Source organism: Marmota flaviventris, chromosome 13, assembly GCF_047511675.1.
Source record: "Marmota flaviventris isolate mMarFla1 chromosome 13, mMarFla1.hap1, whole genome shotgun sequence".
NCBI lineage: Eukaryota > Metazoa > Chordata > Mammalia > Rodentia > Sciuridae > Marmota > Marmota flaviventris.
In genome coordinates, this window is record NC_092510.1 from 71348875 (window position 1) to 71371447 (window position 22573).

The window sequence follows — 22573 nt, forward strand, 5'->3', positions numbered from 1 at the left end:
CCCCATTCTCCTGGGCTGCTGCTGGCCTTGGACACACTGCATCTCCCCTCCTTTGTTCTCTGTGGATGGCTTCCGGTCTCATTTCTGTTTCTTCCCAGGCAACTGCACATTGCTCATCCCTCCCCTGGCTCTCTCCTTCAGCAATCTGTCCTATCTTCATTCTTTTCTTGACTGGCTCCCAGATTTCTCTCAGGTCCTGACGTCCACTGTGGGCTTCAGAGCTGTGTGTCCTCCTGCCTGTTGGGCAGTTCCAACTGCACATTTATACTGACATGACCAAAACCTACTCTCCCTCCTTGCCATCTTGTTACTTTATTCATCAGTTCTGGTAAGTCAAACAATCAACCAGATAACTCATTTCTCAACTTGGTCTGAAATCCAATCAAATGTGTTGTAGGAGCCCTGGGATGGCGCAGCCCATGATCCCAGTCTCACCTTTGCTGACTTTCTGGGGGGCACTGGACAAGTCAGTGGAGCTTTATGATCTGGTTGCCTGTCATGTAATTGGAATGGCCATCTACTAACTGAAAACTTACTACCCAAGCACTGTGATTAGGGGTTCTATATTATTTACCATCGTCAGAAAAGAAGGAAAAAAAAAAAATCCTCAGGAGGACTAGCGAACTCATGAAAAGCTGACTAGTGGCAGGCGCTGGACTCAACCAGTCCTCGGATTCCAATTCCGGAATCCCTGTTTTTTCCATTACACCGCAGGGCGCGCTCTGCCACGCCTTTAGGAGCTAGACATAGACTAAGCTCTGCCGAGGCGGCCGTCAGCCTCCTTCAAAGCTTTGCAAGGACCCCGGGACAGTCACAGCCCGCACTTCCAGGCAAGAAACCAGCCACACTCCAGGATCTGGAGGAGCAGGGCTTACGCGCCCCGCCCCGCCCCATCGCTTTCCCGCTGGAGACCCCGCCCCCAGATCCGATTGGTCGCCGGGAGCGAGGCTGGGCCCAGGGATTGGCTGCGCGGCGGCCGCGGGCTGACGTGGAGTGGCCGGCGTGCGGGCCCGCTGGGCTGCGTACTTCAGTGATTGAGGCAGCGGCTGTCGGGCCCACTCCGGCAGAGAGGTGCGGGAGCGCGAGTCGCCACGATGCCGCTGGAGCTGGAGCTGTGTCCCGGGCGCTGGGTGGGCGGGCAGCACCCGTGCTTCATCATCGCCGAGATCGGCCAGAACCACCAAGGCGACCTGGAAGTGGCCAAGCGCATGATCCGCACAGCCAAGGTGAGGGGCGCGGCCACCGGACCCCGGGACACCTTCTCTACTTCATCCCCTGCATCCTCCTTCTCGCCTTTGCCTTTTTCTAAGTCTTTCCAACCTCTCTTCCTCACTTTTCCACCTCCTCCTGATTTGTTTGCGCTTCAGCAGTTGCCTCCTAACCCCACCTCTTACCTTCCCCTCTGGTGCTGAAATAATCTCCCCCCAATACGGATTTGATCAGGTTCAACCCTGTCTGACCCGTCAGTGACTCCCTTCGTAGCCTTCAAGATCTTAATGACCTGGCCCCCCTTCCTGCCTATTTCTTCTGACATCCTCCTGTTATATTGACTTACTTCCAGGAAATTCCCATACCTGGGAGTTACTGTGGTCTCTCTCCCCTGCCACTCCCAGTGTTTGCAAGGTGAAATGGTTAAAAACCGGGGCTCTGAGTTCATATTCTCCAGGTCTCTAAACTTCTCTGAGCCTCTGTTTCCTTGCTTGAAAACCCAGCTTGATAAATAATAGTACTTCATAGAGTTGTTAAGAGGATGAAATAAGGTAACTCATGTAAACTTTTGGCATTGGTACTTGGCACATAAGACTATAAATGACAGCTATTAGTGATATGATGTTTGTGAATATTCCTGTTTTCTTAGTAAATTTCCACTTACATTCAAGATTACTTGGATGATTTCTCCTGGTCTTCTCCCACCACCTCCTGCCCCCGATCCAGACCTGGGTATTGCATCGAGTTGTCATTTACCATTTAAGCCTCTTTCTCTATTAGACCATGAAACTTCTTCGAGGAGACAGACTGTCATGTTTTTCATCTTGTGTAATTCCCGTAACAACCTGAGGCATGAGAAGCTGTGGATTTTATTTTACTTATTTATTTATGTGGAGCTGGGGTCTAGGGAATGAACCCAGGGCCTCTCACATGCTAGACCAGGGCTCTGCCACTAAACTACCCCCCAATCCTTGTCATTTTCATATTAAAGTCTCAAGAAGATAATGACTTGCCTAAGGACACACAACTAGCAAAAAGTGCATTAAAGGAAAAAACAAAAACAACTAATTGCTCTTAGCCTCTGGGCTCCAAACTTTTGTACTCTAAAGTTATTTTGTAGGGGAAATTACTGCTTTTAATTAAAGGAGCGGTCTATTTTTCCAAGGTGTGATCTCTTTACATGCTGAAGTTGTAAAAATACGGAGAGATAAGGAAACCGTGGAAACAAAGTTAGTTTTTCTTCATACTTTCTCAAGTAATTTTATAAGACAGTTCTCCACGGGGAAGAGAATGATAGGCCTGAGGCTGTATTATAGTTGCGAGACCCCTGGAATCAGTACACCATTTATTAGCTCAATAATCTTGGGCAGGGGACTTTTTTCCTCTAGTTCCCAGTTTTTCTTGGTTCACAGTATGTACAGGTACTTTGTTTAAAAATGAAAGCAGGGTGGGGCACAGTGGCCTATGCCTATAATCCTATTTTAATCCTAGTGGCTGGGGAGACTGAGGCAGGAGGATCCAGAGTTCAAAGCCAGCCTCTTCAGAAACTGGGAGGCACTAAGCAACTCAGTGAGATCCTGTCTCTAAATAAAGAACAAATAGGGCTGGGGATGTGACTCTGGTTAAGTTCCCCTGGGTTCAGTCCCCAATACCATAAATAAATTAATAAAGCACTGGAATTTCTTAAAATTCTTATTATTTATTCTGACTTTGCTGCAATTTGTAGATGGACTTACATTTGTAAGCCTATCCAGAGTATAGTTATGTACAGCTGGCTTGCAAATTTTTTTTTTTCTTTTTCTTTGCCCCACATCCCCAGGGCTGGAGATCAGACTCTGGGCCTTGTGCATGCTAGGTAAGTGCTCTTCCACTGAGCTACAACCCTAAATCTGTTTGCAATATTGAAGGTAGAGTTTTTTTAAATTAGTTTTATTTTATTATAATTACATTAATGAAATGTATTATGATGTATAATACATAATGCATAAATTATTACAATTAGAAATTTACCTGTAACTTTCAGATTATGGTGCAAATGAAATATTACACCCTTTGCTCATGGTGGACTTCTAATGCTTTTGTTTTTTGCAGTGCTGGGGATTGAACCCAGGGTCTTGCGCTTGTTTGCTCTACCACTGAGCCACATACCCCTTGGATTTGCCATCGTAGAAGCAGTAAACTCTTGTACAAAGAAACTCTTGGAGCTGGAGATATAACTCAGTAGAGTGCTTGCCTTATATGCAAAAGGCCCTGGGTTCAATACACACACACACACACACACACACACACACACACAGCAATCTAGATAATGAGAAGTCCCTTGCCCAAGGCCAATTGCAGTTCTAACATTCTTTTAACTTCTTTCCAGCATCAAATCCTAACTGTGCCATCTTGTGATTTTAATTTTTTTCCAGGAGTGGGAGTCCACTGATGTTTCTGGTGGACCCAAGAGGGTTTAAACAGCCTGAATGCCTCTGTGTCTATAGAGATGGCAGCAAGCTGAGACTTTAGAGGGTTTTTCCTAATATTTCTGTTGAGTTTTTTTTGAAACAATCTTGGGAGATGGGAGACAGATTTGTAATCCAACTTAGCTTTTAAAGTCAGATGTTCCATTTTGGTTTTTGGTGGTAATGGGGATTGAACCCAGGGCTGTGTGCATACAAGGCCAGCACTCTACCACTGAGCTACATCCCTAGCACTTTTTTTTTTTTTTTTTTTTTTAGAAGAGGTCTCACTAAATTGTCCAAACCGGCCTCAAACATGGAATCCTTCTGTCTTCAGCTTCCCAAGTAGCTGGCATTAACTAGGCATAGGGGTACACACCTGTAATCCCAGCAATTTGGGAAGCTGAGACAGGAGGATTGCAAGTTTGTGGCCAGCTTCAGCAACTCAGCTGCCCTAAGCAGCTTAGTAAGAACCTTTCTTCAATAAATAAATAAATAAAAAAGACTGGGGATATAGCTTAGTGGTAAAGCCTCTGGGTTTAGTCCCCAGTACCCAAACCAACCAATCACCAAGTAGCTGGCATTACAGGTGTGCACCACTGCATGCAGCTCCCATTTTTACGGAATCTCTTCTACTCAGTAGAAATCACCTAAGCTAGGCATTTCTCAGATTTGTTTGTGTGATTTTTGCTGTAGAACCTATTGTTCAAACAAAAAGTTGTATAGAAAAGCATGAGTACAAAACAGCTAAAAGTAGAGTAGTTATTGTTCAAGTCAGAGAATGGAGCACGGGGCCCTGTCCCTTTGTTTCCCCACTCTGTAAGGAGCTCCTCAGTACAGTGCTAACTCAGCTTGGCCTTGGAGTAGAGAGAGAAACTGAGTCCAGAGATGGAAAATAACCTTATCTAAGAGTTAGGGTCAGAGTTAAGCCAGAATTTGACTTTCTTTCCTAAATCTTGGCCCAGTGCTCATTTTACTATCTTCTGAGTTACAGAACTTAAAATATTCCTTAGCTCTTGCATTCAGCACTTTTAATATTACAAAGCAAAACAATGCAAAAAAAGCCTTGAAGTTTTCCACACCTTAAGAGGGAAATATAGGGGGAAGAGAGAATCTTCCATCCACAAATAATTTTTTTTCATCTTTCCAGACTCTTCTTGCTTCCCCTGTCCCCCACCCCCACCCCATTCCTTTTTTGGAGTCTCATAATGTCTCTGTCAGTCCTCGTGGTCTTTAAAGATAATGATGTCATAGCAGTTGCCCCAACATTTCTGCTCTCAGTGAGAATGCATATCAGGTAACAGACAGGTGTCCTTCTGTGTGTTGTAGGAGTGTGGAGCCGATTGTGCCAAGTTCCAGAAGAGTGAGCTGGAATTCAAGTTTAATCGGAAAGCCCTGGAAAGGCCATATACCTCAAAGCATTCCTGGGGGAAGACGTATGGGGAGCACAAACGCCATTTGGAATTCAGTCATGACCAATACCGGGAGCTGCAGCGATACGCCGAGGAGATTGGCATCTTCTTCACTGCGTCTGGCATGGATGAGGTGAGCTCTCTGCTGTCATGTGCCATGTTAGCAGACCCAGGGGATATCAGGCAGTGTGGTGTCTTTTGGCTTAGAGCCAGCTCTAGCCACTTTTCTGTGCCCAACTAAGTGGGAAGCCATCAGGTGCCAAGGCCTAGTGAAGTTGGTGAGAAGAGTACTGTAGTTTTAAAAACAAGTTGTCTCTGGAATAGGGGACAGCCACACTGCACCTCCAGGGTCCCTCAAGTTCATGGTACACCCAAGTTGTGCTAGGTTCTCCAGTGGAAAGTGGCCTAGATTAGGAGCCAGGATATGTTGCTGGAGTGTGACTGACTTCAGTAAGGTGGCATTGGCATCATTCAGAAGGGAGTGGTCATGCGTAGGTGCTGGCTTTGCCATGCTGATATCCTGGAAGGATCCATCTGGTGCCAGGTTTTGGGTCCCATCTGCACCATGACATAAAAATGTTCTTAGGTTTTCTCTTGGTGGTGGTGATAAATCCTATAATCTTGCAAGTGTGTTTTTGAAAGAACAGTATTTATGGGCAAAATATTGTGATTTGTTTGTTGAAACAGTCCTGTTTTTTTAGAGGATATCACAGAGAATCTCAAACTCTTCCAGGCTGTACACACATCAGAAGGATTAACACAGTCATGTCCTTGAACACAGGGGTGCTTTTCTACTGAGCTACACTCCCAGGCCTTTTTATTTTTTGAGATGTGTCTTACTAATTTGCCTGGACTGGCCTCAGACTTGCAATCCTCCTGCCTCAGCCTTCGAAGTTGCTGATATCACAGGCTTTTGCCACTACACCTGGCATTCATAGGTTTCATCTAATACCCATTTCCAGGTCTGAGGATGTAGCTTAGTGGTAGAGCACTTACCTAGCATGCATAGGCCCTGGGTTTGATTCCCAGTACCACTAATAATTAAGTAAAGTATACTTGGTAGTTTACAGAGCATTTTTACCTACAGTAATATATCTTATCCCTACAGTGCCCCATTTTACAGATGAATAAAGGAAGGGTCAAAGGAGCCAGGAAGTTTGTTCAGTGTCAGACGCTGGGAGATGGGTCTTGAAGGCAGCAGATCTGATGCCTAGGTAGGCTTCTCACCTGCCCTTGGCATCAGTCTGGGCTCCCAGAATATTAGACTGAGGCAGTAAATGTTTGAAAGCTCAGCACAGTCTTGGGCCTCCCCTGCTCTTCTCCACCCTTGATATTGGCCGAAATCTGATGTTTACTAGACTCTGGGCCTAGGAGCTGCCTTGGGAGGAAGGGGACAGATTTTTTTCCTCCCCAGGAATACCTACCCAGAAATGTTGCTTAGGTATTGCTGATCTTCAGTTCATTCCTGCCCTGCTAACTGAGGCAGAGGCCTCACTCTGCCTCCATTTCCACATCTGAGAACTAGGCTTCCTCAAGTTCATTTTGAACTGGTGACACATCAGCCTCCATTTTAGAAAGGAATAAGTCATATAAATATTGGTAACAGAACCAAACCAGTATGGCATTTCAGGGACATCATTGTGTTAATCCTTCTGAGTGTGCATAGCCTGAGAGAGCTTCTGAAATTCTCTGTGGTATCCTTCAAAAAATCGGATTGTTTTCAAAAGACAAATCAACATTTTGCCTGCGGTTAAATATTGTTCTTTCAAAACCCTGTTCACTTGGAGGATTGCAGGGTGCAACCATTACTGCATCCCATTTAAAAAATCACTCCCAAGCTGGACATGGTGGAGCACGCCTGTGATCTTAGCAGCTCGGAAGGCTGAGACAGGAGGATCGCGAGTTCAAAGACAGCCTCAGCAAAAGAGAGGTGCTAAGCAACTCAGTGAGACCCTGTCTCTAAATAAAATACAAAATAGCACTGGGGATGTGCCTCTGTGGTCAACTACCTCTGAGTTCAATCCCTGGTACCTCCCCATACAAAAAAATCACCCCTAAAAGAAAAACTAACCATTAGTAGCACCCCCACCCCCAGGGAGAACCCCAATTCTCCCTGCCTTGGGCAACCACTGATCTACTGTGTCTCTGTAAACTTGCCTCTTCTGGACATTGCGTATAACTAGATCATACAATCTGTGAGTCAGATTCCTCTCATGTAACTGTTTCCAAGGTTCATCTGTGTTGCAACATGTATTGATACTGCTTCACTCCTTTTTATGGCTGAATAGTAGCCAGTGTTAATGGATATTCCATATTTCATTTACTCATTTATCAGTTGATGAACTCTTGGGCTGCTGGGAATAACGCTGCTGTCAACATTCATGTATAAATTTTGTAGAGACATGTATTCATTTCTTTTGGGCTTATGTCTGGGAGTGGAATTTCTGGGTCATGTGTTTGACTTTATGTTTAATTTTTTTTTTTGAGGAACTGGCACTGTTTTCCAAAGTGGCTATATCCTTTTATATTTCCACCAGCTGTGTCTGAGCATTCCAATTTTTCTACATCCTCACCAATTTATTTCTATCTTTTTTTAAATATATATACATTTTTTAGTTGTTGGTGGACCTTTATTTTATACATTTATTTATATGCAGTGCTGAGAATCAAACCCATTGCCTCACACATATGAGGCAAGCACTCTACCACTGAGCCACAACCCTAGCCCTCTATCTCTCTTGATTCAAACCATCCTATTGGGTGTGAAGTCCTATCTTGTTGTGGTTTTGGTTTGCATTTCCCTGAGCTAATGATGAACATCTTGTGTATATTGGTTGTACATGTATCTTTTTTGGAGAAAATCCTAAATGCAAATTCTAAGATAATAAGTATTATAATTTTTTCCCATTCTATAGATTTTTTCACTTACTTGATGGTATCCTTCAAAGATAAAACAGAATGTCCAATTTTTTTCTTTTATCCTCATCTAATCTTATGATTTAAAATTTTCTCAGTTCCTACCACCTCCAGTGCTGGGGATTGAACCCAAAGTTCTATGCATGCTAGTCAAGTGCTTTACCACTGAGCTACATCCCCAGCCCTTGAATTTCTGTTTTAAATCACATTGAATTATGACTGTACAGACATCAGTATAGCTAAATAACAAGGGATAATTACACCAGATGGTGGTAAGGTTGCAGAGAAAGTGGATCCCTCATTGCTGGAGGGGAGGTATATAGAATGGTCTAATCACTCTAAAAAACAATATGGTAATTTCTTTTTAAAACAGCTTTATTGAGAGATAATTCACATATTGTACAATTAAGCCACTTAACACTGATAGTTTCTTTTAAAACCAGACATGAGCTTATTATGGGCTGCCAGTTGTCATTTGATATTATCCCTAAAGGAATAAGGACTGGGGTATGGTCAAGGGCAAAGTGCTTGTCTAGCATACTCAGGGCTCTGGGTTCAATCCTCAGTGCCACAACAAAATGTCAACAAAAATCTATACATGAGTGTCCATAGAACCTTTATTCATAGTAGCTGAAAACTAGTATAACCCAAATGTTCTTTAGCAGGTGAATGGTTAAATTTTGCTACATCCATACCACAGAATATTAATAGCAATGACAAGGAATAAACTGTTTGCACACAACAGCTGTGATGCATATCAAGAATATTAGCGCTAAGACAGGTGTGGTGTCGCACACCTATAAACCCAGCGATGCAGGAGGATCACAAGTTGGAGGCCAGCCTCAGCAATTTAGCAAGGCCTTAAGCAACTTAGTAGACCCTATCTCAAAATAAAAAATAAAAAGCATTAATGATATAGCTCAGTGGTAAGGTGTCATTGGATATAATCACTGTGCCAAAAAAAAAAAAAATATATATATATATATATATTAATGCTGAGCATAAAAACCAGTCTCAGCTGGGCACAATGGCACACACCTGTAATCCCAGCTACTTGGGAAGCTGACAAAGGAGGATTGAAAGTTCAAGGCCAACCTGGTCAACATAGCAAGACCCCATCTTAAAAAAAAAAAAAAAAATCCAATGTCAGAAGTTTGCAACTTAATTTAAAATTTTTCTCAGTTTTATTTATTTTTAATTTTTTTGTGGTGTTGGGGATTGAATCCGTGGCCTTGTGCATGCGAGGCAAACACTCTACCAACTCAGCCCCTCAGTTTTAATTTTTAATTCAGTAAACAAATAGATAAAAACGAAAAATCAGTAAGTTTTTTTTTTTTTTTTATCAGTAAGTTTTAAGAATGTAAAAATCAAAACGTTTGGGGCCCGTGCTGAGTAGTGAACACCCTGCTGAGTGCTGGATGCCTCTGCTGTTTGGTGCATGTCCTGCCTGAATGGCACACTCCCTGGCCACGTGGTGCATACTTTTGCTGTGAGGTACAATACCCAGTGGCATAGTACATTTCTACCACATGGTGTGCACCTCTGCCCTGTGGCCCATACCCTGGCTGTGTGGTCCTGTGGCTAAGAAAATGGACCTTGGAGTCAGATTTTGAGTTTGAATATGACTCTGCCTATCACTACTGGTGTGTCCACATGGAAGTTATTTTACCTCTTTGTGCCTCCTTTCTTCAGCTATAAAGTGGGGTTAGTAGCAGAAGCCATCTGGTCCTTGTGAGGATTAAATGTGATCACTGACATAAAGCATAGTCAGCGCTCAGCAAATGTTAGGCTAAGATCCAGGACATGGGGGTACTTGGCCTGCCTGGACCTTCATTTCCTTTTCTGTGTGTGAACAAGCTGTTTTCCAAGAGCTTTCCTGCCCTAAGGTCCTGAGTCAGCAAAGAACCACAGAAGATGGTACTAAGTGACTTACATGTAGGATGAGGACTCCCAGGCCATGCTTCCAGGCCCTGAGCTGCTGGGTCTGCCTGCAGGAGGAGGGCACCTCCTTTCATCTGTGACTGCTGAGGAAAAGGCACTTCTTTAGGTCATCTCTTCCAGGTGACTTTGGTTGAGGACCAGAAGCAGTTCGGAGACAGAGAGGAGCCTGGGTGTTTGGTAGCAGGGGCTGGCTGCCTCCACCTGAATCCCTTTCTTGGTTTCTTTTCCCTTCACACCCCAGCTGCCCTTCTGGTTGGTGTCCTGGACACTGGCCCGTGGCACCCTACTCTGAACTCAGGTCCTGGTACTGATGCTGCCTGTGTGGCTTGGGCTTCTCACGGAACCTCTTGTAGCTACAGTAGCCCTAGGGATCGAAAAGGTGCCCCCCACAACGGGGAGGCTTCAGTAAGATAAGCCTGTGGGGGCAAGGACAGTGCCATGTCAGTGTCTTCCTATCAGTGATAACTGTCCTGTCCCCTGGAGCCCTTGGAATTTTCCTGTTTCAACCTGTTTGGGCAGAGAGGTGTCTCTGTCCTCAGAATGCTGATTGTTCCCAATGGGTCTCCTAGCTAACTCAGGGACATGGGGAAAATGCATTCCTAAAAGCCTTTACAAAAGAGTTAATCAACTTTGCTTTGCTGCACTAACATTTCCTGTCCGGCCAGCTGTTGGAGTGGGTTGTGTTGATTCCTTCTTCTGTGTTTACCCAGTAAGTGGCTCCCGGTATTGAACCACCCTGACTTCCTTGTAGATAGTACATTTATTGAGTGCTGGTTTTCTCCACCCTACGTGCTATTCTAGGGCGTTCTCTTTGTGCTAAAGGAAAGGTTAAGGTGTGTCAGCGTTTTAAGGCCAGAAAGCTATCAGGGCCCTTCTTGGCTGAAGGTGCACTGAAACCTGTGCAGCTCAGCAGAAATAAGCAGCGTCTTTAGCCTGAACAGATAATTCTACCAAGGAAGCAGATGGAAGCTGTGTCCTTAGAGGGGCCCTGCAGGGCACGCCCCCTTCACACAAGGTGACCATTCTGGCAGAGCTGCCCTTCCCTCCTACACCTGCGTCTGCAGTGCCCTTTCCTTCTACTTCCCTGCCACCACCAGCAGATGGCTCTGGGCACTCTGAAGTTAAGGGCAAGCCCAGCTTTTATGGCTGTGTATTTCCCCTCACCCTGTGGCACCCCTGGTTTCCCCAACTCCTCACCGCAGGACTTCCCCCCACCCTCCTACAGAATTCAGAAATGGGGCAATAAGAGGGCTTTAGAGCCATTTTATTGTGCCCCCCCCCCCCCCCCCCGCCACCTTAGACCAGTGGTTGCCTAAGTTTCTCAATACACAGCACAAAAGGAGGTTCCGTGGGCATGTTGTCAATTCTCATTAATTAGTTGAATTAGAGCTAAAAAGTTTTTTGAGCCAAATAGGTTTGGCAAACAGTAGGCTTAAAATGAAAACAAGTCCATCTACTGGGACCGCTAAGGAACTATGGTTTTGGTGTTTTCCTCAAACCAGTCTGTTGGGAACTTTTCTGTGCATTGAACCCACATGGGTGCCTGAGGAGGGTCTGATCAGCTGAGTTCCCTTCAGACAAGACTCCAGAAGACTAGAAGGGAGGGAGAAGTCATGAGACTGCCTGGATTCATTGTGCCCTAGATGGAAATGGGATCTGACAACAGGGAAGACAGGATAGGGGAAGCCAAGGGGTCTATGAAGAGGAGACCACCAGGCTCTGATGCACCCTGAGGGACCCTGGGTGAAGGCTAGGATCTTCCAGATGGTGAGTTGGCAGCCTTTACAGGGTAAGAATCTGAGGCAGCAGTTTTCTAACTGACCACTAGGTGGCGACAGATCCCACAGGAGGGCAGCAAAATGGTGCACACCCTTCCCCTCCCAGCAGTAATCGTCCCTTTTTCAACATTTAATTAGAGAATTTCATGCAGATCTCACAGCCCCTATAGGTGAGCCATGATTTTTTATGCACATGGCCTCCCCACCCCTGCTTACTCTGCCCCTTTTCTGTGCTGGTTCATTCATCTAGGTGTTCATGCCCTGGAGGGCCACTTTTCCACCAAATGAGCATTATCTAAAAGAAAACTTAGTATAAGTGTCTCCCTCTTTACATAGAAAATACCCTCTTCAGCTGCCAGATACAGTCAGAAGATTGGGAAAATTAGACTTTGTTCAATCAATATATTAAAAATGAACCAGTTGTGGTGGTACACTCCTGTAATCCCAGCAATTCAGGAGGCTGAGGCAGGAGGATCTCAAGTTCAAGGCCAGCCTTGGCAGCTTAGCAAGACCCTGTCTCAAAACAATAAATAAATAAATAAAAGGACTTGGGGTGTAGCTCAGTGGGAAAGCACCCACATGGGTGCCTGAGGAGGGTCTGAACAAAAAGCAGTTTTCAGTCCCATTTTAGGGTTGGTTAAAAGTGTGACACATACAAAGGAGAGGAATATGGCAGGGAGAAGAGAAAAAAACTAAAGCAAAGGGAAGAACAGCAAGAAGTGCATTTTAAGTGGTTCAGACACTTGGGGTGGCATTCTGATCATACTGCACAGTGTCTCTTGGACCAAGAGGGTTATAGAATGCATTTGAACTGGCTTGGTAACCACTCTTCCTGGTTCTGCAGCACCATATTTATTTATTTACTTTATACCTTTATTTTATTTACTTATTTTTATGTGGTGCTGAGGATCAAACCCAGGGCCTCATACATGCTAGGCAAGCGCTTTACCACTGAGCCTCAACCCCAGCCCCACCATATTTATTTATTTGCTTGCAGTACTGGTACTCTCATCCCCTGCCCTTTTTATTGTTTTATTTTGTGACAGGATCTCATTACTTGCTGAGGCTAGCCTCCAGCTTGCAACCCTCCTGCCTCAGCTTCCTGAGTTGCTGGGTTTATAGGCACGTACCACCATGCCTGGCCTGCCCACTTGTATGTTAATAGAAGATGTACAGAGGAGCACAGTTTTCTCTGAACGCAGCTACTGTGTTTGTAGTAGCTCTGTGCCTGCTAGGAAGACAGATGAAGTTCTAGCCACAGTGGGTTAAAGAGCCACTTGAGGAATGACCTTCTCATGGCATTTCTTACCACCTCCTACCCTCTGGGCTTATGCTTAGTAGTCTGGCTCCTTGCTACTTAGCGTGTGATTCATGGGCAGCAGCATTAGCATTACTCAGGAACTTACAGAAATTCAGACTTTCAGGCCCCACACCCTAGATAAGCAGAATTTGTATTTCATATTAGCAAGATCCCTGGAAGATTTGTATGCACATACCAAAGTGTAAGATGCACTGGCCTGGCTCATCAAGTCCTAAGTTACTTCTTAATTTCAGGCAGTATTTTAGGATAGAACTTCTACATTTGGAACCATGTATATTAAATGCAGCTTATGGTATGCCAAATATACCTTAATGGAAGTAGTTTTTTGGGTTCTTGTTATTTAACAGCAATCTGAGATTTTATTCTTATAATGATTTGCTGATCACTCTAGCCATTTTTATTTTATTTTGTTTTTTGGTGGTGCTGGGGTTGTACATGCCAGGGCCTTGTACATGCCAGGTATGTGCTCACCACTGAGCTACATCCCAGGCCCCAATATGCTCAGTGTTCCTGATGAATCCCAGCTAAGGATGTTGAGGACCCTAAATAGGTATTGTATTGTATCGATGTTGTGTCAGAAGAACATGACTGAGGCTTGCTTTTCTGTGGACAGCATGGTTGAAGTCTGAAGGGGCTTGGATCTGATGGTTCCAGCAGATATGAATCACTGTGTCAGGGCTGGGCCCAAAGTGCTCCATTTTCCCTTTTTTGACAAGGATTGAAAAGGCCTCCATTCCTGGCTGTTTGGTCTTGAGTGAACAGAAAGCTTTTGAGGGCCATTCACTTTCTGTCAAGTTTACTGAGTCAAGGTCAGTTCCTGACCCTTCACATTTATTCCCTGACCTGGGGAAGGAAGGGTCTGGCCAGGGGGATGATCGTTCCAGCACTACGTGTGTATTGGGACAAGTGGGTGGGTAGGTAGGACGGAATGTTCAAATTTGAATGTAGGTGACTGCAAACAGCTCTCTCCCACTTTCAAGTTGTTGAGAGTCCCCCTCAGGTAAGAGGAGGGGCTTTCCTGTTCCTGCCTCACCCCTTGCCTGCCTCAAGAATAGGACTGTTCTAGAACAGTAGTGAAAAAGAGCTTCTCTTTCATTTTTGTAGATGGCAGTTGAGTTTCTGCATGAACTGAATGTTCCATTTTTCAAAGTTGGATCTGGGGACACTAACAATTTTCCCTATCTGGAAAAGACAGCCAAAAAAGGTGAGTTTCATTGTTTGTCACAAAACCTGAGGGAGTCCAACCTTCATATTTTTACCTGCCTAGTGGTAGCCCACGTTGAAGTAGGTCTCATGAAGATAAACTTCAGAAACCTCCTCAGTCAGTGTGCATCCGCTTTTTAATGTGCTAACTTGCAAGAAGGTAAGGATATGACAATTTTCTAAGAAATTTTTTTAATTAAAAATTTTTTTAAACCTAATCTAGAAGTTGAGAATAGAATGGTGGTTGCCAGAGGCTGGGGAGGGTAAGCGGGAGGAAGGAGACAGGTTGGTCAATGCATTCTAAATTATGTTAGATAAGAGAAATTAGTTTTGGTGTTTATTGCATAGTAGGATGACTATAAATAACCATAATGTACCATTTATTATTAAAAAAAACTAGGAGAAAGCATTTTGAATGTTGTTGTGACAAAGAAATGATGTTTGAGGAGGTATACTTTCCTGATTTGAACATTGCACAATGTGTATATATTGTGTATGTATAAACATCACGTGGTACCCCATAAATATGTACATTTAAAATTTTTTTTTAGATCTTGACGAACCTTTTTTTTTTCATTGATTTATATGTGGTGCTGAGATTCGAACCCAGTGCCTCACACATGCAAGGCAAGCACTCTACCACTGAGCCACAACCCCAGCCCAATATGTACATTTAAAAAAAATTAGTTATAGATTGACATAATACCTTTATTTTATTTATATGTGGTGCTGAAAATCAAACCTAGTGCCTCACACATGCTAGGCTCTGCCACTGAGCCTCAACCCTAGCCTTATATGTTTTTTTAATTATATAGGAAATGAAGGGTATGACAGTATGTGAAAACTTTTTAGGGGCAACTGATCTGAGAAACATTCCGTAAGCTTATTCTATCTATGTCTATACGTGATGACTTATAAAAAGATTTAACAACATGACTGATCTCATTTGACCTCATAATAACCCTGGGATGGAAGCAGGTCAGATTACTCTGCTGCTTTCTACTGATTTCATAGACAAGACATCTGAAACTCAAGGACAGAGCTCTGCCCAGGCACAACTGGAGGTAGAAGCTCTGGTTCTCACACTCAGCTATGCTCTTGAATTGGGGGGGGAGAGGGGTCAGTGGTCACTCTATCATCCTACAGGTTGAAGGTCTCTGATCCAAAAAGGTTGGGGCCAGAAGTATTGCAGATTTTAGGAGCATTTCAGATTTCAGCTTCTCAGATTACCATACTATGTGACCTTTTCATCAGCTGAGATGCTCATCTTCCCCCAGGCCTGTGAGGTTCCTTTCTCCTCTTAATTCACTTTGCTGAAGGATAGTGCTGGGGCAGAGGGGAGTCTACATTTCCCATGGTCAAGGGCAGGAGCCCATCACACTCAACTCTATTCCTGCACAGTGGCTAGAAATGCTGTTGGTTTGGTTGAATGGTTAGCACAGTGGTTGGGATGTGTTTGTGGGAGAGTCTGAACCCTTAAAGAAAGTCTTGGGCTCCTCAGGTCGCCCGATGGTGATCTCCAGCGGGATGCAGTCGATGGACACCATGAAGCAGGTCTACCAGATCGTGAAGCCCCTCAACCCCAACTTCTGTTTCCTCCAGTGCACCAGCGCCTACCCGCTCCAGCCCGAGGATGCCAACCTGCGTGTCATCACGGTGAGCAGAGGGAATGCGGCTGTGGCGTGATGGCTTTTTACTGTGTAGAACGTAGGGAAGATAGAGCCTTTTATATAAGCAGAATTCTAACCAACCGTGGCGTACTTTGTAGTTTAAACATCTCTGACAGTCTTGCTGTTGCAGAATCAGCTTACAACCAAGTAGTTGAGAAAGCTCATGTGTTCTAGAGAGAGGCTGGCAATAAATTAATTTCTCTCATTATAAAATTTAAAGTGGAGTCCTTATAATTGGCTCTGCTTATATTTTCTTCATATATTGGCCGTTATAGGTTCTTCTTCTGTGAATTACTGGCTTATATCCTTTATGTGTCTTCAAAGTTCATGCATGTTGTAGCACATATCAGAATTTTGCATTTTAAGCCTGAATATGATTCTAGTATTCATATTGTGATTACCCACCCATCCTTCAATGGCCATAGGGTCATTCCACTCCTGGCTACAGTGGGAGCAGTACTGTGGTAGACACGGTATGCAGGCATCTGTCTTTTTCACAGGAGACCTTGAAACCCTGGGCTTTGCTGCTGTGCTATTTGCTGCTCTTGTTATTTTCTAATTCTGAGCATCCCCGATGCTCAAACTTGTGATAGTGAGCAGTTTAAGGGAATTTTCTCCCAAGATTTTATCTACTCCAACTTAATTGTTTTATAGATGTCTTAGGGCCAAGGTAGAACCAGAGCTTGGGCTGAGTCCTAATCCTTGGTCTCTTATTGTCTCAGGGATACTCAGCCTGAACCATACTGTATAGTCTCTTGATTAGCTGAGGTGCTCATCTTCCCCAGAGAACTGTGAAATCAGTTTTCTATTAGCAACTGAAATTCAACTAATTAGAATGGATGTGTATGTGTGTGTTTGAATGTGTTTATCATCAATACATTATAGTGACATTAGATATATAGGTATTCCATGACCTGCATTCCATTGCACAAAGCCTGGTTTTCCAGGTCTTTCCTGGTCTTATTTATTTTTTATGGTGCTATCCTAATCTTTTATGAAACCCTGCCTGAGTCTTTCTACTGTACTTAAGGTTTCTGGTCACCCTCACTGACAAGACTTACCCATCCTAGAATGTCTTGTTGTGTTTAGTGAATTATAGATATCTGATTCATTATTTAGCATTTTTACCAACGTACTCTATATATTATTGATGATAATATTTGTGTATATAGCACATTTGATTTCTGCAGTGTAGGTTAATTAAATATGACAGATGAGTTCTGAATGAGCATAGGCATTTAGTTTTAGTCATGTATTATTCCTTGTGGTTTTTGCAGGACGGAACATTCTTAAAATGCATTTCTTGGCATTGTTGTAGTACTGGGGATTGAGCCCAGAGTCTTGCACATGGTAGGCAAGGCTCTACCACTGAGCTCCCCAGCCCCATTTTTCAATTTTGTTTTGAGTCAGGGTCTTGCTAAGTTGCTTGGGCTGGGTTCAGACTTGTGATACTCCTGCTTCAGCTTCCAAATGTAATCTGTGTGTTGCTAGGTATTGACCACAGGGATTCATATGTATTTGGCAAGGGCTGTACCGCAAAATGCACTCCTTTTTAATACTTCTTTTAGTTGTAGATGGACACAATGCCTTTATTTATTAATTTTTATATGGTGCTGAGGATCGAACCCAGTGCCTCACACATGCTAGGCAAGCGCTCTACCACTGAGCTACAGCCCCAGCCTCCAAAATGCATTCTTAATGATAAGAATAATGCTTTGGGGCATTTTCAATGTGTTTCCTGCCTTCAGAGCAACCCCTGACATGTATTATTATTCCCGGGAAAGAGGCTGAGAGCATCTCCTAGTATCTCCCCCATGGCTTAGCAGCTAGTGAGTGGCTAACCTGGGTCTTATCCTAGATCTGCCTGACTCCAGGGACTATGCACAAAGCACCACAGAGGGTGACCTTTTTACTTTTTCTATTTTAAAGGAATATCAGAAGCTCTTTCCTGATATCCCCATTGGGTATTCTGGACATGAAACAGGCATAGCAATATCTGTGGCCGCAGTGGCTCTGGGGGCCAAGGTGTTGGAACGTCATATAACTCTTGACAAGACCTGGAAGGGGAGTGACCACTCAGCCTCATTGGAGCCTGGAGAACTGGCTGAGCTGGTGCGATCCGTGCGCCTTGTGGAGAGGGCGCTGGGCTCCCCGACCAAGCAGCTGCTGCCCTGTGAGATGGCCTGCAATGAGAAGGTGGGTGCTGCCCAGCTCTGCTTGGCTCTGCCATTCTGTGGGGGACCTAGTACACGTGCCTGAGAGGTGGGGTCACTCCCAGCTCTAGCTGACCAGACCAATAGAAGGATAAAGGAATGCTGCCCCAACCCCTCTTGACCTCCTTCAGGCTCATATGAGCAACAAGGGAAATGTGCTACACAGTGGGAAACTCTGGCCATTTCTCTGGTCAGATCACATTAGAGTCTTCCACTGAAAGTCCCTAAAGCCTGTGGCTCTGGTGCTGCTGGATTCCAGGAGATGGGCCAAATCTGGGGTCCTGTGGAAGAGGAAAGCCTGTGGCATTTCTAAGCATGGGAGGCAGGGGTGAATGCACTGGTGGGCGATGGTGCCCGCATCCCTTAGCAGCGTTGGCCTTGACAGGATGGTGAAGCTGAGCACACTTCCTGGCACACGGACCCTCTCTGGGCTTCTTAGAAGCTGTGGCCTGGACCTTCCTGCCTCAGGGTAGAGCCAGGCTTCTCAGGGCTGGCAGGCATGCATAGTAAAGGTCATCACATTTTATTGTAGTGGGGCCTGCCTGCTGCTGCCCCCAAACTAAAGGTGCACATATACTGGGAAATGAATGATAAAAGGAATCAAACTAACCTATAGAGGAAGAGGGGAGATAAACCCACCAGAAATCAGAATGGGAATGAAGCAGCTGAGTACATGATTGGGCTCCTGAGCAAACAGTGAAACATAGTGAGGTGCATAGCTTGGTAATCATCGGTTGACAGATATGTTTTCCTGGCATTAAATTCCAAGCAGAATTGATATCTTGGGGCCTTGCCTGGAGTAACGTTTTGAAGCATTTATGGAGAGCAGAAATGCTGGTCACGGGCTACAGGTAGCCTTTATTCCTCCCACCTGCCTGTCCTGTGCCCCTTCCTACAGAGCCCCTTTCCTGACATTCAAATGACAGTCACCCTCCTTGACTTGTGAGCCCCTCACCCCACCCCCACCATAGTCCTATTTTATCAAAGTGGCAGTTGGGTGTGTGTCCCTGAGTCAGCAGTGTCCTCCAGGTTCTCATGCTGGCTGGCTGCATCCTTGCTCAAGTCAGCTGTCCCGGGGGCCTTAGACTCTCCATGTTTACAGTGAGATGTTGAACTGGGTAAGGACAAGAGTGGCTAGTTTTCACGTATTGAGAGCATTCTGCATCCCAGGAACACCACATATTATCACTGATCTTGACAGTCATCTCACAAGGTGTAGGCACTGATGAATCCCAGTTATTAGGCAGGGGCCAAGGCAGAAGGATGGCAAGTTCAAGGCCAGCCTTGGCAATTTAGTGAGAACTTGTCTCAAAATAAAAGTTAAAATGGGTCTAGCCTGAGTTCCATCCCCAGTACAGCAAACAACAAACAAACAAATAAAAGATACAAATACCATTTTCCCCCCATTTTTCAGCAAAACTAGAATGCTCTTCTCCCCAGCTAATGGGCATTAGATCTGGCTCTCTCCATAGCTTCATCCTCTCCTTGCACTAGACTGTAAGGGCCTCCTCTGAATCTGTGAAGCCACTCCACAGTGGCGAGGACCTGAGTGGGCACTATGGGGACAACAGAGTCCTTGCCCCCAAGGTGCCTGTGGAGACTGATCAGGGACCTTGGGTGTGATGCAGTGTAGGAGCTCCTTTTGTGAATCTGACACTGAGCTCCTGTTCTCCACAGCTGGGCAAGTCAGTGGTGGCCAAAGTGAAAATTCCAGAAGGCACCATTCTCACACTGGATATGCTTACTGTGAAGGTCAGTGAGCCCAAAGGGTATCTGCCTGAAGACATCTTCAATCTGGTGGGCAAGAAGGTTCTGGTCACTATTGAAGAAGATGATACCATCTTAGAAGAATCAGTAGAAAATCATGGCAAAAAAATCAAGTCTTAAAATAAAGTGCCATTCTCTGAAGTCTTAACTGCCTCATTGTACTGTGCAGGGTGTTGGGTGAGGTGGGGCAGGAGTGCTGGTCTCCACCCCACTCCCTTTACACAGGTGCCATTTCTGGGCCAAGCCCAGGTCTGGCCTGTTAGAAAGATAAAAAGAGCAAATGAGGCAGTCTCTGCTTCAAGCTGGCTGTCCCAGAGGGACCAAGACAAGTACATGTCCTGCAGTTTCTGTGGCCACTCAGAGGGTGAGTGTTGCTGTGTTATCCTTCCTTTGAGCCTTTGTTCTCATTCTGTGGAGCAAACCCGAATGGCCTGCGATCTCACTTCCTGCCAGACCCTCCTGCTGTCTCTGCTCTTTTTTTCCCTTATCCTCTCCTTGCCCTTGGGGGTCCAGTCAGCGTTATGTGGTGTCACTTGGCCTAGAGAAGGGATTGGTCAGAAGATCTTGTGGGTAGAGGAAAGCACTCCCACCTTTGAGCAAATAAGACAGAAGTACAGCTGGAGTCACTCTGCTTCTGCTGGCAGGTGTGGTCTGCGTAAGCTACAGGCCTCTGCAGCCAAGAAAGCACGTTTCTTCTCCACTGCCATTGAGTGACGTGTTGCAGCTCAGCTCCTAATGGTGGACCGTACCCTCCAGTGTCACAGTAGACCCCAGCAACTCACTGCCAATTTCTTCTTTTGGGGTTATTTTATTTATTTTGGTACAGGGATTGAACCCAGGGGTGCTTAACCATGGAGCCACATCCCCAGACTCTTTTCTATTTTTTAAATTTAAATACAGGGTCTCACTAAGTTGCTGAGGCTGGCTTTGAACTTGGGATCCTCTTGCTTCAGCCTCCTGAGTCACTGGGATTATAGGCATGTGCCACCACACCCGGCTTCTTTCTGGGTTCTTGTCTAGTGAATGAAATGCACCCGCAAGGATAAGTGGGTGTAAGAGTAGGATTCATTCGAGTATAAATAGAAACAACTCCTGGAAGATGAGAGGGGACCCAGTAGAGAGGGGTTGCCGCTTGAGTGTGCTAGTCTAGGGATCTATACAGTACTTGGGTCAATGCTATTGGTCCAAATTTATGCAAATCAGGGTTTGAAAAGTTCAATGCTATTGCTTAGTCGTGCAATCTCCTTTAGGGTCTGTTTTCTGTTTTCCTGCCACTCCAAGGTTGAGGTTAGCAGATAGTGGATACTGCTAACTGGATCAGGGGTTGGGGTTGCAGTGCTGTGTAGACAGGCCTTAGCACCAAGCCTGGGTCCATCAGCACCACTAGGGTGTGACAGGTCATCACACCTGGCTCCCTTGTGTGTCAGGCCTGTGCTTGCATGTCAGGCTCTGGCCATCCGTGACCCATGCTTGCTTCCTGTTCCATCGCTGTGCTGCCACTTCTCAGTGGGGATTAGTGGGCCAGCTGTGTGGCTTGGAGGCTGTGGAGCCAAATCAGAAGTAGCGCTCATTCCTTCTTTCAGCAAATCCCCAGGGCTTGCTCTCTGTTGGAGTCTGCTGAGTATGGGGACACAACAGTGAGCAGCCGCAGTCCTTTCTTATAGAACCGCCCCTCAGATAGGCAAGTGCAAGAGCCACAGCACAGTGAGTAAACCAGAGGGCACAAGTGCAAAGGGAAGAAAACAGATCTGTGTGCAGGGATGGGCAGCAGGGGGCTCAGAGCTTGCAAGTTTTAAATCTGGGGTGATGCTGAGATCAGCCCTTCCACATTCAACAAAATAATTTTATGTCACATAAATCATAAAACCAGGTATCATATTCTCATTGTTTTACTTCCTTGAAGTAGCACAGCATGAACCTTTTACAGTGATTCAATGTCATATTTTTCTTTGTTCTTTTGAGCCTATACTGACATTAATCCTTTTCAAATTTGTGATCTTTGTTCATATTTATTTGACCTTATTTACTATATAACTCCTCTTATTTCAAAGTGTATTTGATTCTCCTTTCAAATGCATATAATTATCCTTTTGAAGTTTCTTTACTTGTGAGTCTGGGGCCTCCTCCTGTGGGTCCCAAAACAACGTTTGGAGGGAGCTGGGCCTATGGTGGGGTGAGGTCAGTCCTGGGTTGAAGTGAAACTGCAAATTGATTTGCTAAGAACTGAAGTGTGACAGTATCAGTTTCTGGTTAGTGTTTCTGCAGAGGTTGAGTAAACAGTTTCTGCTGGGTGCAGTGGCAGCTACTGCAGAGGTTGAGGTAGGAGCAGCCTTGGCACTTTAGTGAGACCCTGTCTCAAAATAAAAAGGTATGGGGATGCAATTCAGTGGTAGATTGCCCTGGGTTCAGTCCCAAGTACTGAACAGACACATACATACACACAACTAGTTTATGATTTGATGGCCTTTTTCCCCCCACAGCAGAGACATAATATGGTAGAAAAGAGGTGTTCCAGGGCCTGGATCTGGAAGGAAAGGAGAGAAAGGCCTAGGCTGCAGCTGAGAATTTGGGAAGCTGTTTCTGACAAGGAGCAGTGGGTCACCTCTAGGCTCTGACAGCCTGGAATGGCAGAAAGATCCAGGTGGTTCTGTTACCCCAAACTGTATTCTCCAAGAGGGAGGAATTGATGGCAACTGAGA

The 22573-nt window shown here is 45.0% G+C and overlaps 1 protein-coding gene across 1 annotated transcript; it reads left to right on the forward strand.

The window, feature by feature from the left end:
• The first annotated feature begins 998 nt into the window (after positions 1-998).
• Positions 999-20015, forward strand: Nans (N-acetylneuraminate synthase). The gene is made up of 6 exons (XM_027931071.2): positions 999-1226; positions 4983-5198; positions 14126-14225; positions 15726-15880; positions 17824-18090; positions 19785-20015. The coding sequence occupies exons 1-6, from the start codon at positions 1095-1097 to the stop codon at positions 19992-19994; spliced, it is 1080 nt and encodes a 359-aa protein (XP_027786872.1). The 5' UTR covers positions 999-1094; the 3' UTR covers positions 19995-20015.
• The last annotated feature ends 2558 nt before the right edge of the window (positions 20016-22573 follow it).